Source organism: Corvus moneduloides, chromosome 10, assembly GCF_009650955.1.
Source record: "Corvus moneduloides isolate bCorMon1 chromosome 10, bCorMon1.pri, whole genome shotgun sequence".
Lineage (NCBI taxonomy): Eukaryota > Metazoa > Chordata > Aves > Passeriformes > Corvidae > Corvus > Corvus moneduloides.
The window spans coordinates 18,979,029-18,994,870 of NC_045485.1; the positions used below are offsets into that span (position 1 = coordinate 18,979,029).

The 15,842-nt window shown below is 45.1% G+C and overlaps 1 protein-coding gene across 6 annotated transcripts in view; it reads right to left on the reverse strand.

Annotated features, from left to right (window-relative positions):
- The window catches only part of ABCC5 (ATP binding cassette subfamily C member 5), a 70,587-nt gene that overhangs the window by 6,333 nt on the left and 48,412 nt on the right, over positions 1-15,842 (reverse strand). For 5 of the 6 annotated variants that reach the window (XR_004242161.1, XM_032120000.1, XM_032119999.1 and 2 more), the window contains 6 exons: positions 6,761-6,901; positions 5,962-6,113; positions 5,423-5,539; positions 4,018-4,253; positions 1,622-1,735; positions 495-607 (listed from right to left, as the gene is read on the reverse strand). Coding sequence is in view for 5 of the 6 variants with exons in the window: in XM_032120000.1 (XP_031975891.1) it covers positions 495-607; positions 1,622-1,735; positions 4,018-4,253; positions 5,423-5,539; positions 5,962-6,113; positions 6,761-6,901 (873 nt within the window). In the remaining variant the exon portion in view is untranslated. Of the gene's footprint in view, positions 1-494; positions 608-1,621; positions 1,736-4,017; positions 4,254-5,422; positions 5,540-5,961; positions 6,114-6,760; positions 6,902-13,270; positions 14,151-15,842 lie in introns of those variants that run through there. The other variant, XM_032120005.1, reaches the window with a different exon arrangement.

A 15,842-nucleotide genomic window follows, 5' to 3' on the forward strand; every position in this document is an offset into this window, starting at 1 on the left:
GCAAATACATTGACAGCTGAGTATCATTTCTTTTTCCTTTTCCAAAACAAGTCATTAGCTGACAATTTTCAATAGGTTTTGCAAGTGTGGTTCCAGGCACCAACCTGCCCCAATATAGTAACCCATACCCTTTGTCACCCTGGTTTAAAAACCCCAAGCTAATACTTCTTAGTAGTGAATCAAGTCACATCTTTCCAGTCAGAGGCAATCTGCTGGAACAGCTTTCTAATTACTTGGAGCACAGAACAAGAGATAACAAAAGTATACTACTATTCTGTATGTAGCACCTCATAAGCTCAGAATCTCAGAAATCTTGTAGACAGATTCATGTAGGTTGACAGACAGGCCCACAACATTTCTCCACCTCTGACACACTTGTATTCAACTTTACCCTTAACAATTAGCCACAGTGACAGAATCTGGGGGGAAAAAAACCAAACAACAACAACAAAAAATCAGCTCTAAATCTCAAGAAAACACATATTTACACTCACTCTTAGGAAGGAGTCAAAGTGTCTGGGGTCACCACAAAGCTGGGACAGGTAGTAAACAAAGCAGTAACCTTTTTCATAGGTGAAGAGGTTCATTAAATTACTGGGATTTACACCTGAAAGGAGAAGACAACATGATAAACTCTAATAAGGAGAGTGATTTCCAGCCCTTAAGTTATACAGGCCCCTCAGAGATCACCAAGGCAACACATAGTGACTTAAAACAAGCCTTGTTGTCAGTACATTTAAGTTACTGCAGTAAATTAAATAGATGCAGTCCAAAGCACAGCCTGAAAAATAATTTTTTTTTTTAATCAATCTTTGTAAGGTAAGTAGTAATTCCCAATGGAATAAGTCACTTCAAACTAGAAGTCACTGAAAACAGATCTGGAACTGGAGAACAAATCTTTTTTTCTTTTTGCAGCGCCAGGTTCTGGGAATCACCACACCACAAATTTTCAAAGACATCAATATAAGGTAATCATTTCTTGCTGCTCCTTTTCTGAGGCTTCCAACACATGCTTTTCCATCCCATTTGGCTCCAATATCATCTAGACTGAAAACTGCTTCACCCACCCAGATGTGACCCCAGAACTAGAGAACTATCAGTGAAAGAGACAGGTAAATCAGGAGTGCAGTCATGCATCTGGCTCAGGGAATAACCAGTCTCTGCACAGCTCAACTTAGAGCAAGTACTTGTTTATCTGCATGCTGAATACATACATACATAGTTCTTAAATGAATACATAAAGAGAGCAACATTTAATAGCAGAGGATTTTACACAATGTTTCCAAATATTTCCATTATAAAATAGTTTATTTTGCATATCCAGAATTTCAAACCCACATAGCTTTCAAGGCAGGTTTTTACATTCTTTCTACTCAGCAAATCTGTTGTGTTCTTACACAGAACAATATCTGTGTAAAGATGAGTTATCCAACTTTGAAAAAAGCTTGAAAGCTAAGCTTCCTTATTTATTTTTAGACTCGTTTACAAACCAGTACTTCTTTCTCTTTTTTTTTTTTTTCATAAAGGATATGTAAAAATTAGTCTTCTTTTGTCTATATTCCACCATGGATATACAGATGTGTGTAATTTTGTGTAGAGCAGCCTCAGCCAAGAGCAATACCTGGCTCCAGTTTAACTTGAAGCTTGCTGACCGGGTTGTCTTCTCCAAGGAGCTTCATCTGCCTGTGGAGAGCATCAAGGCGGAATGCGGTCTCCAAACATGTGAAGGCAGCTCCTACCCCAGAAAGTAATTGTTAGTTATGGGAAAATGATCAGCAAAACCTGACCTGGGCAGGACTAGCACAGGGACAAAGTAAAAGCTGCTGCAGGTGCAAAAGATGGAACAGTGAGACAGAATCACAGTAATGTAATGGCAGAGAAACTTGAGTGCAGAACATCCTTGTAATGAATAATGGCAGTCAGAGCCTAACCCAGTGTATTTCCTCACTCTGATGATGCATCGGGCTGCATTGAAAAACAAAGCAACATGAAAACTATGCTAAAGTTTACATCCTAGACATCATCTTATCAGTTCTTGCAAGATAAGGAGAGCAGCACTACAACAAATTTATTGTACAGGTAACTTTCAGGGAGCAATCAAGTGCTACAAAAACATGCTGTCACCAGTGCCAAGGATATTACTAAGGAAATGTCACCTCTTGAGTGGAAAGAGAAAAGGATTGGATTTGGTTATTGTATTATAGATCCTGTGTATATTTTTTAAGCTTTATGTATCATCCTACCTGTTTTTGTAAAAGTTTTTCACCTTCCTCTCATTAGGACTCTTTACAGTTGTGACTGGGTAAACTACTCCTTTCTCTTCCCTAACTGCAGCGTAGAGCATTCCATGCTTTCAAACCAAACTAGCTGTATTACACTGCCAAGGCAAGGGATCTTTACTACGCCCTTGCAGACATCAGAAGCTGCGGAAAATGGATTTTCAGATTCAGAAGATACTTAACATCCATCGCTATTAACATTTTAGCCTTCTTTGATAAGTTTTTAACCCAAACAGAGGGTTTGTTACATAGATACAACCTCAGTCTCAATGTAACATCCGAATCCTACGTAGCCCAGTGCGTAGTAAGAACCAGGATATGTTTGGAAAACAGGAGAGCCTGCATGAGCAGACAAAGAAGTGGATGTGCTTCCCAGGGGAAAGCAAGAACTAGGATAACTAGTGTTAAGGGCAATGACTTCATGCAACAGAGGGGAGAATTAAGCAAGATCCAAGAGGAGTGGTAGTCAGTGGATTCAAATTTCCCTAAACAATATCATTACAAAGATGCCTTTTTACTATCAATAGGAGACACTCCAGAAATTATGTCAGAAATTGTAAGATTTAGATCAGAGGTTTGTCTTAGAAACAAAATAGAATGGAGAAAGAGCTTACTAAAGAATGGCACTGGGAAAGCCTTTTTTTAGTTTCCTAACAAATGCTCCTTGAAACAACCAGTTCTACAGAACAGACAAAATTCAGCAAGCGTTTTGTTCTATGTTGGATGGACAGACTAAGACGATGAATAGGTTGATATCTTCTGACCTACTCACATTACTGCCATGTATAATGTGACTTAGGACAGTAGTACCCACTGAGAATTACTCAACATAAAACAGCTTTCAAAGACACATAATATGCATTGTAACATCTCCATAGATGCTCAGAGCACTTCTTTGCCTAAACTTAATTATCATCAGCTTGTGTCCAAAAACAATATACATGAATAAAAACAAATGCTTTCTTCTAAACACCTTTGCTGCCAAGATTTCTAGGAACTTTTCCAAGATTGTTTACAATGGATGCTTGAGAAAACACATGGAACTGGCTTTTAAGAACATAACAGGACAAACTGGAAAAGCATACGTTCCCATTATTCACTTCAATAAAAAGCCAATTAAACTTAAAAGCAAGAGGAATAATTTACTACTTATATTCTAAAGACAGCACCATAAAACTGACCTGTGAAATTCACTGACGCAAGCAAAGGCAGGGCTTACAATCCTGCAGGAAGCCTCCAGCACATAAACAGACAGCTACATAAATCTATACGTTTTTTTTTTAGTGCCATTGCCATCATTCTTTTTATCAGTAGGTAGCTACTAACTGATCAGAATTAAAAGAACACTTTTTCACAGGACAGTTATTTCACAATATAACTGTGATAAGACTTCTTATCTTTCTCTGAAGCATCCTCTGCTCACCTTGCTCTGACATATCAACATCTGCCTGGTAACCAAAAGTAGTTCCAAGTCCCCACAGCACTGTGCTAACACACTTCACTCAAAGCCCCTGATACCATATCAGATATTGAGCCCACTAAAGCCAAGACAACGTCAAACTCTAAGTATGCAAGATGTTCAACACAAAGTTTGGGGCTGTGTGTGGGTGTGTGTTCCAGAAATAAAACCTAACTGAAACCAGCTCCCTACAGACTTCTGAGCTTCCAATGCAAATACTCTATGCAGCCAACTCTGAGTTATGGTAAGAAGGAGCACAAGAAGTTTCTGCAGCGGTACCATAGGTCTCGGTGGTGATCCGGCGCTGCGCGTAGGTGGCCAGGCCCTCACTCAGCCACATCTCCTCCCACGTGGCGTTGGTGACCGCGTTCCCAAACCAGCTGTGGGCAACCTCGTGAATGACGTCAATGATCAAAAACTCATCGCTCTCCAGAATGGAAGAGATGATGAAGGTCAGGCATGGGTTTTCCATGGCAACAATAGGGAAGGATGGAGGAAGAAAAACAATGTCATATCTAAAATTAGGGAGAGAAGAAAGAAGAAAGGAGATGAGTAAATTGCGGCTAGAAGACACATAGTAACACTTACTTCTTTCAGAAGACACACAGTAACATTTTTCATTCTTTCGGGAAGGCTCTTCTGAGACCTTCTCCTGACTTCAGGAACAAACTTTCTGGGCAAGTGGTGCCTACTTCTTCTGATCAGAGGATCACAGAATTTGTTTTGTTGGCCAAGGACCTGCTTATGTTTGGACATAAAGACTTGACAGTCTTTTGATGTGCACCAGATCCAGCACATCCCAGAAGCATTGTGCTCCCTTCACACACACAAACTCATCACAAGTTGTGTATCTGGGAGCCAGAAAACTGTTTACATTATAAACAGTAGTGTAACATGGTGTTGAGTCCCCAGAGACTCCCAGGAAAGAAAGAGGCTAGGAAGCTGTCAATGAATTCATTGATTTCCTATACATGCAGTGTCAGCAAAATCACCTTAATCTGTCTGCTTCAGAACACAACAGTAATATTTGTTTTGTTTTCTAAATTTCTTTACCAGTGATGAGCACTGGCACACTGGGCCACATTCTCAGATTATTTCAAGCAATATTTTATAAGTTAACAACAATGAGATCTTCCTGCTTACCTTTAGCAAAGAAATATATGAAGCTTTTATAATCATTTTCTTCCATCCAAAGAATGAAAGTATTCTCTCAAAACCACTCATTTTTAACACACAGTCCAGCTATTCAAGAACTATTAATGTTGGTTTGAGAGACTTGGACTCTCAATGAGTCTGTACTGAGATTTTCAGTATACTCATGCATACCACAATAAATGCAGAAATAAATGAGATTAATAAAACAACCATACATTTTAAATGGTGTCTGGCCCCATGCTGGACTTGCATCACAAAACACTGTAGTATGAAAAACCCTCACTCCTTAGGAAAGACCCACTGTTTAGAAACCTCCAGTTCTGTCCTGCAAACCAGCTAAAACACCTCCATGCCTCCATGGTCCTTCCTGCCACTTGTGGAGAGAAAACTCCAGAGTCTGTTTGCAACTACTACAATCGTGCCAGTTAAAATGCTGATTGGCCCTTCTATAGGGAGAAAGCACGACCATTTCTGAATACTGTTTTATTTTGTTCCCATTGCACATTCCCAGGAGACTGATTAAACTCACCTTCCCCATATATAGGGGCCATACAGACTCTCTGCAGCTGTCAACCAGCGTTCAACAATGCCAGAAAGCTTGCTGATGGCTGTTGGCAGCAGGCAAGGCTCTGCCCACACTCTGCTCCTGTCAGAAAACAGAAAACATCAGGTGATACTTCAGCAAACTGAATTATCTCTTAGAAAAAACAGCCTGTCTGCTCACCACACTTCCATGTATGGTAATAGTGCAAGGAGACCTCCCATCAGACCCAGGCCCTCCTAGGCTAATGCTCCATGGAACATGGCAAGAGGTAACCAAAAATCACTCCAACAAGGCAACGAGAAAGCAGCTGTAATGACTTCAGGGGACAGTAAGCAACATTTATGAAAGAGGAACATATCTTTGCCAGTGCAGTGCCATGAATTTCTTTACACCCAACTACACTTCAAACTCAGTGCTCACAGCTCACGGACCCAACTGTTCTCTTATCAACATCTTTGCTACTTTACAGTATGAAGCACTGTACAGGGACATAAAATGCAGAATGAACTCACTGCAAATCTTACCTTGGACCTATGTCTGCGTGTATGAGGTCTCCAGCCACCAGGGCCACTAGGTAGGCAGGAACTGGATATTCCATGTAAAATTGATATACACCTTCCTCTTCTACGTAGGAGCTTTGGGTGGCACTCATCAACACCTGTATGCCTGCTGGAGCCTGGAAGACACCATCATACACTTCAACTCACCAGATAATCACAGCTGAATGACTGAATCACAAATCTCTGGTTCATTTTCATGTAGGCCTGATGATGTACATTAAAAACAATAATTTAGATAACACAGAATGTAAGATTTCTGTGAAGTTTTTACACCACAATCTGCCCAGTCCATGGAAACATACCAACCAAAAATATGAATCCTCCTATATGCCAGCTGCCCCAAAAGCACCCACATATTAAATTATTTCGTCTATACAAAATGCAACATTATTTGATGCTGCTTTCAAAAAACTTCAGGTTTTTTCTTTCAAAATTTAGTACAATACTGTTGAATATTATCATCAATAACCCCTATTGGAAGGGACCAGCCAAATTCTCTCTCATATTTCCATTTCACAATTACTCTTTCAGCATTGAGGACAAGGAAGGCAAGACCCACGTGGGATAGGCAACAGAGTTATGTTTGTGGCACTACCCTGATTCTGGTCCAAGAACCAGAATCACTCCAACAGTTTAAAAATCCAGTATTGCTTACAACACTGAATCACAATATTTTTAGCAGGTGTACATACACGATGTAACTATGCTTTCACAGGTTAACAGCAACTAAGAGCTCCATGAACCATTCACAGCCATCCCTCACCTTGACAGTAGCTGAGTAGGTGCATTTCACTGCAGGGGTGTCAAAGCAGGGGAAGAAGGAGCGGTTACACACCGAGTGTCCCTGTGTGAAGACAAAGGGCTTGGCACTGCCGTACGTCAGCTCTGGATCCAGCCACCAGATCTGTTAAAACACAAGAGAGGGAAGAAGAGGTGAGGGAAAGGGACAACAGCACAAAGATGAACTGCCAAAACCAAAATGTGAAATCAAGACAATTGTGGGGGAGAAACACCACCTCAGCTGCTCAGCTGCCTGGATGAATACCTGCCACAGGGCACATTTCCATCTCCAACTGTACATCTTTCTACTCCAGTTTATTTTCCAGAAATGCTCAGAAAAATTTCCTGCTGTCTGAACACTGAGTGGTGACACATAACAGTGACTTACAGCCACTCACTATTTCTGTTGTATCAATTTACTTGATTAATAACAAGTCCCTAACAAACATCCACACAACCTTCTTGTCAAAGGGAGTACTCTGGATACCTCCATGTTTATAACTCAATATGAACAGGAGTAGAAGGGGTCAGGTAAAACAGCTGAAAAAAAAAAAAAACCACCCCCAAAACAAACCCAAATCCACAAAGTAAAAATCCCTGAAGCTGAACTGTGTACACAACATTATCTCTGACCCTGACACTGCCCTCCTGGCTGAAGCATCAAACATTTTGACACTATGCAAAAAAGTCAGTATATGTAAGAAACATCTGGTCAAGGACATTGGAGGCCCCTTTTTACAGAATGGATAAGGAGATTCTGAGTGTTCACAAAAGGAAAGCCAACAAAACACACTACTGAGCATGTCAATTTTCAGTATCAAATAGCAAAGGAATCACAAGTCAGACACCCAGCAAATAATTAGAACATATTAAGAATAATAAGAAAAAGTCCAATTATTTGCCTTTTGGTTTTTATACTTCAAAAGTTTGTGCTTGCTCATGCTCCCTGCCTCCAACTTTGAAGTGCAGGAGCAATTTTAAATAAGGATTTTCTTGTAATCCTAGAACTCTGGAGCTGAACTTTGATGGAAAAAATCAAATATTGTGAAATTTGCAATAAAATTGGAACCACTGGAAGTCTTGGAAACAGTCAAGCACAAGGAATAAAACTTCTGAGTCTGCCGAATTCTTAGCTCAAAGCAACCAATAAATCTGAGATCAGGGAACAGCAGTTAGTGCAAACACTAGCTCAGTTCTGGTCCTCAAGGAAAGCAACAAAACACAGAAGAGAAGCCTGGGTACTAAGTCTGCTTACATTTTAACAACATATTACAGCTCTGCCTCCTAGTTAACTTTTGGAAGTTAAAGTTTTCTCTCTCTCCTTCTGTCCTATAAGGTTATTTTTTGGTATCTTCTTCCCTTGCCTTTAGACCTTTTTCCTCAGGTGCCAATGTGCTCCTCTCCCAAATCATCCACTGGAGCAGCATCTGCAGGGATCAGTGAAAGGTAAGGACAGGAAACACACAGTCTGCAGCTTTCAGTTATTCCTATGGAGTCTCACACTTCCACTGGCAAATGTTTGGGGGTTTTTTAGGTGGGAGGCACTAGAAAATTAAAAACCTTTATCTAGAAGTAAAATTAATCCCTTGAAATTTGTTTTAAGATTGCCCTCTTCTATTTCAAGCCTGTAGGACCAGAAACAAGCTCAAAGCTGGACTTCTGAGGAGCCCTGTCTGTTCACATTCACGTGCTGCATTTCAGCACACTGCCCACAGCCTTGGGGCACCTATACAGCTACAGATTTCCATGAATTACATTTCTCATAGATATCTGCATTTCACAGCAAGGAATATAATTTCTGCAATGCCACGTTATGGAACTGGAGACAGCTATTCCAGAAGGCATTTGGGGACATATATCTCATTAAACACCAATAACTAGTAACTTCCACCCAGAACACACATTTGCAAAAAAATGAAAATACTATATTTTAATACAGGGTAGTAGTTTTCTAATGATCCAGGGAAGAGGCTCAGAAATTAAATTTCAAAGATCTGCCCCAATGCCTTTTTTGACTCCTCTGATCAGTGGCTTTGTGCTTTTATCATAAAGTCTGACTTCCAATCTGTATCGTTGGTCCTGCTGAAGAGACTCATCTTCAAAAGATTGTTTCCTTTACTTTTTGAGAGACAGAAAAGGCTAACAAAGAAAACAGAGATAAGGCACCACCACACCTAAATCGCTTACAACACTTGAGTAGGAAGGAAAAAGGGCTGACGATGTCTTTACAGCAGAGAGATAAGGGGAAGCTCTCCCTGAGCAGTGCAGGAGGAAAACATAAGCAGGAAGGGAAGGGGAACCAAGAGCTGATTCTTGTTTACAAGAAACTCCATAAATTAAGGACAACTTCTTTTCAACCAGTCCTGCTTTATTTGACATTTGGTTGAAGTTAAGTGAAGCACCAACCCCAAGAGCCAAGAGGGAAAACATTTGCAGAGGATGAAGTATTTTTTTCCCCTGTTTTCTAATGTCTGCAGCTACATGGCAAGCCTCCGTCTCTCTTTCCAGACGCACTTGGAACAATGATGAAAGTTATCCTGAAACAATATAAATAGATCTGTAATATAAATAGACCAGGCTATGCTGCTGGACAGAGGCAGGGCTACGGGCTGGAGAAAATGAGTGTAAGCAGCATCCTAGAAAGGAGTGCGAGGCCCAGGGTGCTGCTGGGGCGAGCAGTGGAGCATAGGGACAGAGCAGCATTTGGGGCTGTAGCATCTACTCCACATCCAAATCCCTCCTGCACTTCCCCTTGGGAAATACATGTGACATCATCATCATGCTCTTCATTTTTATCTAGCTTTTCATGTATACAGGAAAGCTGTTTCACACATTAAAGCTGTTCTGTGGTGCATTTCAATTACAAAGACCTGCTGCATGATTCCTCTGCTGAACAAAGGCTTTGGGCAGCCCAGGCTTTTCCCTGCCCACGTATTCTCACACTTCATAAGGCACCTGCCAAGAGTATAATTTTTATTGACTTAGATCATAATCTTTTGCCCAAATCTGGCAAATGACAAAGGCAATTAGCTAAGCCTCTTTTAATCTTAAACCTCTCCATGTTTTTGCATGCATTATTGATGAAGGTCGCAGGAAGAGCTGCAAAGCCACAGCTTCTGTTCTAGGCAAACAAGGTGCTCTATCTGATCACAAAGTAAACAAAACACCTGAGATGCAGAGCATGTGACAGCAGCAAGGCACACCTGGGCAGCAAGTCATTCTATGGGGACTGAGAAATCAAGACAAATCTAAGGAATTACAGGGAAGTTTCTAGCACTACAAAGAGGACTGTCCTTTCTGCTAAATCCTGAAGATGAGGAAATGTTACAATTTTTTATACCAGAACCCAGACCAGAATTTGCATTTAAGGAAAGAAAATAGCACTGGTGTTAAGATGTGCGCTGCCAAATCAGAGGAATGACACAGTGGGCAAGAGACAGGTGTAGATTTTTCTCTCTAGGGAAGGAAAAAAGAAAGTGTCACACAAGAGTATTACCAAGAAGTAAGGGATGAGGGAGAAGGGGAGGAAGAGCAGGACCACTGTCCCCAACACACCTGATCAGTGTGTGCCTTCAGCCCACACCAGGAGAGATACAAAATGATTGTGACAGTCTTGCCTCTGATGGGAACTGGCAATGTACTGAGCATATGGTTTCCTAACAGCACAGGGAGCTGGAATGCTCTGTGAAAGGCAGATTTAATCTCTCAGCTGTCTCTCAATGTCCATCAAACAACCAAAGATCTTGGCTCCTTCCTCCACACGAGAAATAATGGGATAGTCAAATAACATGTCCAGATGGCCCAAAGCAAGTATAGCAAGACAACAGGTTTCCAATTTTAAACCCACTACTATCTCTACTGCTGATCTTACTGCCAACACATTCACACTGCACTGTAACATGCATTTACTGTTTTATAGGTCCCACAAGTATGCTAAAGGTCCCACAGAAAATAAGCCCTGACCTAAGGAGAATATATTCCTAGAATGGCCAAAGAAAATAGAACTTTTAGAAGACAGAGGTCTAACACCGTAAAATTGTGCCTCACTGGCAGAGAAAAGGGACTGCCAGAATATTTACAAGACATGAGTATAAGCCAGTTGACCCTTATATGCATATGGGTTACTCATCCCTGTTAAAGTGCAATGCTGGGCCAAAAACCAGCAATGACATAGAGCGCTACAATAGCACCAAACCACTTTGGATCCAAACAAAATAGTTCAGCATGCTGAACATGAAGGGCTACAACAGGTGCTACTCGAGGACAAATACTTTGCCAGCCAAAACTTACAACAGTGAGTGAGCAAACATGGTAGGGTTTATGTCAGTGAGCACGCCTGCTTCTGCTTTCCAGTATCACTTGGGAAGGGCAGTGCATGTCCCTAATGCTGTGACCATCAATAATCTTGACATGAGTCCTTGCAGCTTCATTTCAGCTGAAGCAGGACACGCTGTTAAAAGTACAATAAAGACTTCAAAAAACAGGATAAAGAATAGGTAGCTCACCTCTGATCCATGGGGAGCAAGACAACAACAGAGGGAATGGAAGAAATGTCCTGCTCTCAGCATCCACACAGGACTGCATGTGGGGCCAAGGAAGCAACACATTAATACAAGGTGAGACTAAATGGATGTCACATCAATCAGTGCTCTGAAGCTTCCAGTGGTTTTCACATCATTCCCAAAGCCAGATCAGTATTCCAATCGTACTGAGATCATTTCTTCATAGACTCAGCAGGACAGGCTGCCCCTTTGGCAACAGGACTGGCAAAACTCGGGAAAGCACAAGCTGGTCTAAAATAAAACAATTTGTTCAAGAGGAGGAAAGCACATTATCATGTACTTTGGGAGGTGTGGCTCAGCCAGACTGAGAACGATTACAGAGCACACAGCAATGCCAAATTAGCTTTAAAGCCTTCTCACCATAAACAAGGCAGAGAGCGGACAAAAGAAACAGGTTTCTTCATAAACCCAGGAAAAAAATAATGAACAGAATCTTCTGAACAGAGCATTGTACAAGGAAATAGTAAAGCCAGGAATTCCAGAGGTGAAAAGGAACAATATCCAAGTGGATCTGAACTTTAAAAGCGCCAGAATCTTCGTTTTTGCACTTTTAGGGAAGGACTAGAACATTAAAAAGTTACCCTATGACCACAGGAAACTTCCATCAATAAAAATCTTCATGTGGAACTTACTATTCCAAGCGAGCCAATGTGTAAGACTACCCAGATCATTCCAATGATGAAATTACTTTTGTGATCTTCTATGTAGTATTAAAATTAGACAGAGAAACATCCAGCAAACTCATTCTAATCAGCAACACTTTCCTGTCATGAGGAAAGGCCTACTATTTACTTCCTGTGGGTTGTTTTGCAAGAAGCTTTTATGTTCAATTCCTGCTCTTGTTAAATACATTGTAAAAATCAAATAGATCGACACGTTTACCGGTTTTGACCAGTGCAACAGCAACACCAAATCAGAGGGCTGAGAGTCAATTCCTTTAGGCAAGATAGAGGCAACAAAGTTGCAAGACTCTTAAGAAAAAAAAAAATTTCTTTTGTAAATAGATTCACGAACCACGTGACGAAAATCACCTCAGTTTAATTCCCAACCTGAACAGACTGTACAGTAATAAAAAGAACTGATGTTCAAGCGGGAACTTCATATTTTCACTATCATAACTTCTTAAAAACACAAGGTCTGACAGGCAGCACCTAAAAGGCCGGGAATAAAGTGGTTCTAAATACCGGGAGTTTAAAAGAAGTGACAGAATTTACAAAGCATTTCACCGTTGAAGAAAGCTAATCCACAGACATGGAAGCACCTCCATGGCCACATCCAAAGGGGTGTTTTGGGCCATTTCTCATCCCTTTTTTCAGCAGATAACTTGTAGGAACACGTAGAATCACCCCTGTTCTCAAAGCCCCTGACCACGGCTCATTGGAACACCAGCCTAGGTGCGCAAGGCCTGATTTTGTAAGCAGCTGGCAAAACCCCCAGGGAAACTCCTGAATTGTGGATGACATAATTTGTCCTGAAGGACTGAGTCGAGGCAGCAGTTTTCAAATTTTCACTCTCCTCGCCAACAACTGCAATGCCCTTAAAGAACGAAAAACTTTTAAATTACTATTGCGGTGGAGGATGAATAGCCTTGGGGTCCACTCGATGGGAGAAGACAGGAGAGAGAGCAGCTGGGTCGGTACGAGCACCGCTGCTGAGTGCGGCGGGGCTGGCAGTGCCGAGAGCGCCTGCGGGCAGGGCACAGATGCTGCTGCCCAGCGGGCTGGCGCTGCCAGGCGATGAGGACCAGGGACAGGACTGGAGGGGCTGGCAGGGAGATATCTCCCACCGCCTTTGCTGCGGGGCCGGGCGCTTCCCCGACGGTCACTTAGAACAGAAGTAAAGATGTGCGACAGGCACGGGCGACACGGGAGGGCTCTGCCAGCCGCTCCAGGACCGGTTTCCTACGTTACCAACCCCTGCCCGGTACTCACGGCAGGGCCGTCGGCCGTCGTGTAGCGGACGATGATCTGGAAGGGCTGGTGCGGCTGGAGAGCGGCGGGCAGGGAGACAGTGAGGGACGAGCCGTAGTCGGTGAAGGGGTCCACCCTGAAGCCGAGCGGGCAGGCGGAGCAGGGCGGCTGGGAGAAGAGGGGCAGCGGCGGCGGCGGCTCGGCGGCGGCCGGCGGGGGGCCGGCGGGCGGGTCCCCCGGGGGGGCGGCGGGGGGCAGCGGTCCGGCGGCGATGCAGGGCGCCGAGAGGAAGGTGGCGGTGGCGGGCGGGCTGGCGGCGCAGGGCGGCGCGCAGGGCGGCGGCGGCGGCGGGCAGGGCGGCGGGGGCGGCGGGGCTGGGGCGGCGGCGGCCTCGGCGGGCGAGAAGGCGAAGGCGCAGGGCGCTTCCCCGGCCGCGGCGCGGCGGAAAGCGGCCGAGAGGACGCGCAGCGCCGGGTGCACGTCCAGCACCAGGGCGCGGGGCTGCGGGCGCAGCGCGCAGAGCTCCAGCACCAGGCAGCCCGCCAGCGCCCGCGCCTCGGGCCGCAGCTCCAGCCCCAGGTGCAGGTGCCTCAGGCTGAAGAGCTGCGAGCTGGACGCCGACGCCACGTCCGGCGGCGGCTCGGGAGGTGGCGGCGGGGCCGGCGGCGCCTCCGGCCCGGCCGCGGAACCCTTGCGGCAGCAGCACAGGCCGGGCGGCCGCGGAGCCGGAGCCGCCATGGAGCGGCGGCGGAGAAGGAGGAGGAGGAGGCGGCGGAGGCGGCGGCTGCTATGTGAAATCCATGGGCGGGCGGGGAGGAGGGAGGCCCCGGCGGCCGGAGCGGCCGGGGCGGGGAGGGGGAGGCGGAAAAGACCGGCCGAGGGAACGCAGGGCCCGGGCCCGGACAGCAGCGGCGGGCGCGGCCGCCGGGGGGCGCTGGGGGGCGGCCCCGCCCCGCCCGCCCGCTGCGCGCGCACCCGCCCCGCCCCCGGCACCGCCTCAGCCCGGCCCGGGCGCAGCCGAACACAACGCGGGCGTCGGGACAGCCCCGATACCGGCATCGCTGTCGGGGGAGCAGCGTTCACTCGTTCGTTCACTCATTCATTCGTTCATTCCCTCACTCACACGTGTGGGCATCCGCGCGTGCTGCCCTGAGCACCGGCAGCTCCGTCCAGCCGTTCCCCTGTTCACAGGGCAGCTTTAACCGGCCCACGCAGAGCTTCCCTCCTCTCCCCCTACCCCACCCCAGGGCCTGGCCCGGACACACCGATTCCCAGCGCTCCTGCTCTGGGGACGGCCATTGGCATGGCCACAACGCCCCGCTCGGGTGGCTCCTGTCCCCTCACAGCCAGCTCTGTCCCCTCCGCACAGTGAGTGAATGCCTCACCGTCCACCGCTCCTGGCTCCACGACAAACACCCCCAAAACCTCCATACCACGGCTCCTAGCAGGGCTGATTCTTGCACCCTCATCCCACCGGTACCTATTTTGGCTTCCTCACTCCTCCTGGTCACATCCCCACATCGAGCTCACAGCTAACCCTAAATAGCCTCCCTTCTTCCTGCACCCCATATACACCCTTTTAAAAATCCCTTCCCTCCCAGCTGGGCTGCCTGTAGTTTCCTGCCTCCAAGTCCCACTGAAAACTGGCCCCAGAGCCCTGCTCAGATATAATGCACTTTACTCTTCCCTAGAACTCTAGGTAATCAATCACACACCCTATACTGCTGCCTTCCTAAATGGGAAAGGACAGAAACCACAAAATTATCAGCTTTGTACAGCACTTGTTTCTCTGCATGGCAACAGGAGGAGTCAGCAAGCTGGAAGGAAGGAGATCTGTGCAAGTAACTGTGATTTGCACTCCCCCCAGCCCAAGGGCAGCGTAAAGTCTCTGTCCCATGTAATGACATTCCTGTAAGTTATTTTCACTCTAATTTTCACTGTTATGCTTTGCCTACTGCCTGATGAGGCTCCAACACAAGTATTTTGGATAAGACAGGAACATTTCTCACATGGTTGTGGGTTTAATGAACCCACAGTGGTACATTCTAAAAGCCTCCCAAGCCTTACACTAACGGCTGCAGCATCTGCACCAAATTCCAGCTAAGTTTCCACTGTATCATCACACCAGAGGCACAAACTGTAGCCTCAGCACACTGTGGCTGCAGTTACCAGCTCAACCAAGGGTTAAACACAGAATCACCGTCTACCAACCTGAAGCTAAAGAAAACCTTTGTGTAAAACATATATAGTTTTATATATAGTAGAACACATGCTACAGCTGCAGGAAAAAATAACACTCAGGCTCTTCGGTTGCTGGGTACAGCACCGTGCACTTTCTCAGTGTTCTTTTGAAGAACCTCCAAAGAGCAATTTCGTCATTGCAATAAATTCCCTTGTAACTAAGAAAAACACTTTGTCCTGCCATCTTTTCTGTCTGTGTTCTTTAATAAATCAAACATCCTGCTTTTATCCTTCTCATACCTTCTCTCACTCATACCAATTGCCTTTTGAAAAAATTCAGCTTCCTCAAATTTTGTTTCCAGTGATGCACTAAGGCCTGTGTGACCTGGATTTCGCCTACAGGTGATGTGCA